Source organism: Actinia tenebrosa, unplaced genomic scaffold, assembly GCF_029948245.1.
Source record: "Actinia tenebrosa isolate PJP-AT-01 unplaced genomic scaffold, QUT_ActTen_1.0 PGA_scaffold0__85_contigs__length_37466705, whole genome shotgun sequence".
Taxonomy (NCBI): Eukaryota; Metazoa; Cnidaria; class Anthozoa; order Actiniaria; family Actiniidae; genus Actinia; species Actinia tenebrosa.
In genome coordinates this window covers 27586052-27589447 of record NW_028292569.1, presented here as the reverse complement: position 1 = coordinate 27589447, position 3396 = coordinate 27586052, and the positions used below count along the sequence as shown (strand labels likewise).

General features: G+C 38.0%; 2 protein-coding genes across 3 annotated transcripts in view; one reads left to right on the top strand and one right to left on the bottom strand.

The window, feature by feature from the left end:
• The window catches only part of LOC116286872 (translation factor GUF1 homolog, mitochondrial), a 40890-nt gene that overhangs the window by 20212 nt on the left and 17282 nt on the right, over positions 1 to 3396 (bottom strand). The window lies entirely within an intron of this gene.
• Positions 904 to 2383, top strand: LOC116286873 (substance-K receptor). Its single transcript, XM_031693459.2, has one exon. The coding sequence runs from the start codon at positions 950 to 952 to the stop codon at positions 2156 to 2158; it is 1209 nt and encodes a 402-aa protein (XP_031549319.1). The 5' UTR covers positions 904 to 949; the 3' UTR covers positions 2159 to 2383.

Here is a 3396-nt window from a genome sequence, read left to right as displayed (position 1 = left end):
TGTTTTACGACCAAAACGTATTTGTGTACCTCAGCACGCGCCAGTACTTTTTTCTTTAATCAAAATTATTCCTCAGCGTTTTTTGTTGAAGAAAAATTCATCTAATTTGCCATATTTTGAAACTGCGTCTCTTCATTTTAACTAAATTATTATTATTTTGTTTTGAACAAAAGAATTTCTTTTTTTCGTTATGACACATTTGAACGACACTTTAAGACCAGAAACTTACTCGACATTATTTAATGGATTTACTTTTAGGTCGGTCGTTTCCTCAAAAAAATATTCATTGTCAATAAAGAATGTATTTTATAGGCCGTTTTTGCCAAGAAATCTCAAACATCGCTGCCCTATATTTTAATTTTGCGATTGATTTACTTCTCGATATCTTTACTTATAACTTTGTGATTTGTCAAGATAAAGAAAAATAGTTTTCGATTTCTTCACCTGCTTTAGATATTTTATTCATGGCGCAATTTACGTCTTAATATAGAAATCAATTAAGAATTCTTTGGAATCGAGTTTTGGTGCATAACATTGTGTATAGACTATTATTCTCATTATCTTTTCCTATCCATGTATAATCGAATAAATTGGATGAGTTAGATAATCAATATGTCTTAAGATGGGTTTTTCATAATATATTTTTTGGGCCTTTAGCTGTGGTTATATTACTCAAGAATTTGGCGATTACTGGTGACATGTGAATTATTCATTTTGTACTAAACTGTTCAACAAAAACAGGGGCCTTAAGTCGTCACAGTTTCGGGGTCGTTCATAGTGTACTCCTCTTCTTATGACTACTTTGCATATCATTTCGGCTAAATGACCTGTCTAATCAACCAAGATATACTTCAAGGCCTTGTCATTATCACCTTCGAGGGATACATTCAATGCAGTGCGCATAACCGCTTTCTTCAGGGCTGAGCATTACGGACAAGAACGACTTTGAATGGTACTGACAATGTCTTCAAATTCCAGCAGTTATTTCACGATGAGGAACGACTCTCAACTAAACCAAACTCTACTATCTAACATGGGATCCCCTTTGTTAAGTCCTGAAGCCTTTCGACTCTTAACTAACGTATTCTTTTCGTGTATTATAGCAACGGGCGTGATAGGAAATGGACTTGTTATAGCGACTATTCTTCGCTGGAAAGAGATGAGATCTCCCTGTAATCTCTTCCTTTTGAACATTTCTATAGCGGATCTTTGTCTGACCGGCATTGGCGGTTCCTTTAGGATTGTGGAAGTGTATTTTGGTTGGATTTTTGGTGATTTTTTATGTCGATTCCTAGCACCTATGCAAGATGTTTTTGTGTCAGTATCAGGCATAACTCATTCTACCATCGCCTGGGAGAGATATCGGGCTACAGTCACTCCCTTCAAACCCAGAATCTCTAAAGGACGAACAAAACGACTTTTGCCAGTCATCTGGGTTGTCAGCTACGTAGCTTGTGGTCTGCCGCTTGTATTCACCACGAAACAAAGTCAGAAAGGAGGGAAAATGAGGTGCTCTCCACACTGGTCGATACTGTATCGCCGCATTTACGAAGTTTATCTTGTCGCTGTCTTCATTGTGCTGCAGCTAGTTCTCCAAACCTATGCTTATGCCAACATCATACGCGCTTTGCGCTCGGGAAATGGGATTTTCAGAAGGTCCACAAGAGAGGGGAGCAAAGTAGTTGAGCAGCTGGAGTTAACGGAAGATGCCCTCAATATTGAATCTAGAATGTCCTTCTCAGCACGCAACGCCAGATGCAAACAAAAAGCTAAAACGATCAAAACCCTGATCGTACTTGTCGTAGTCTTCCAAGTCTGTTACATTCCACGAGGGACTGTCATGCTAGTAGGGGAATTCGCCACGAATCTTTCTTCGCATTTTCGCTACGTAGAATTGATCTCTCTTATTCTGTATTATCTCAAGCATGTTCTCAACCCTGTGATCTTGTTTCTTATGAGTGCGGAGTTCAGTCAAGGCCTCAAGAGTCTTGTCACTGGTCGTATCAATGATAAGCGAAGATCAAGAGCCTCTCAACGCCAAACATGTCAGGTACCGCCGCAGGCCAGTAGTGGCGGGAAAAAAAGTGTCGAAGAAGACATCACTAATGAATATCTGATCAAGGTGAAAAGAACTGAACAAACTGACGAACAAAGCTAGGACATGCAGCTTTGACATGACCACTCAACACCGGCTAAAAGAAGCTGGTACAAAAAAGTCTCCGATGGAAGTAATTTTGAGTACGGATTAAAAACAACAACATGATATTGTCAGGAATGCAAAACATGAAAGAATTTCAATTTCTATATTTTTAAACAAATTTCGTTTTTGACAGATTTGTTCTTAAGCTCTCAGCAGGATTACGCTAACTGGGTGTTTTTTTTGTTTTTTGTTGTTTTTTTTTTGTTTTTTTTTTTTTTTTTTTGTTGCATATCCAGATCCCATCAGTTAACTTACACCAAGATCCTCTCAGAGTAAGATTAAAATTTCAGCCTAAATTATCTGCCCTTCAATCGAGTTCTGATCAATTCCTAACGTAAAACTAGTTTGAAGGGACTCATAAAAATTTTTTCATATCAAGATCCCATCAGTTATGAACTTACACGAAGATTCTCTAAGAGTAAGATTAAAATTTCAGTCTAAATTATCTGCCCTTCAATCAAGTTCCAACGTTAAACCAGTTTGAAGGGACTCATAGTAAAGAGGAAGAATAAAGGAATTGAAACGGATCGGGCGTTTTTTCCAGTAATCTATCAAGGCCACGCTGGAAATAGTTTGTCAAAAAAGGATTTTGTTTTTTGCCCATATTTCTTCGAAATTATGGTGTGTGTATTTTTTAACGGCCTAAGATACCAAAGTATTTAACTTATAATTTCGAAGAATGACTATATCCAAATCCAATCCGCATTTACGATACGAAGACTTCCGGCGTGACTTTGTGTCGGTTGCCGAAGGAAATCCGTCGCCGAACTGGTGTACAGTGAGCTACCAAGTACTCGTCAGAACAAGCGAGGTAGTATGTGAACACAGGCAAATTTCATGGGTTAAAGACGCGAAGACTAATCTCTAATGTGACCTTCTCGGTTTTATAGGGATGTGAGAGAAGGGTTATGACTAAAATTTGGCGCTGGAAAGAAAATTCGAAGACGTACGAGGTTTCAAAGACTCGTGATGGTTCGCTTTTGGGACTCGAATCTCCAACCTTCTCTTATTTCTTACTGGTGTGGTGAAAATCCTATTTCTCAATGACCGGGTAAAATTTCGAGGCTTTATTTCACGTTTCAATGATTTTATCAAAATTTTTGATGAATCCCCATACATTTCCTTATAACAGGACACCACAGAAACCAAGCTTGGGCTACCTGTGGTAAAAGTTTTGATCAAGTTTTTTTCAAGAT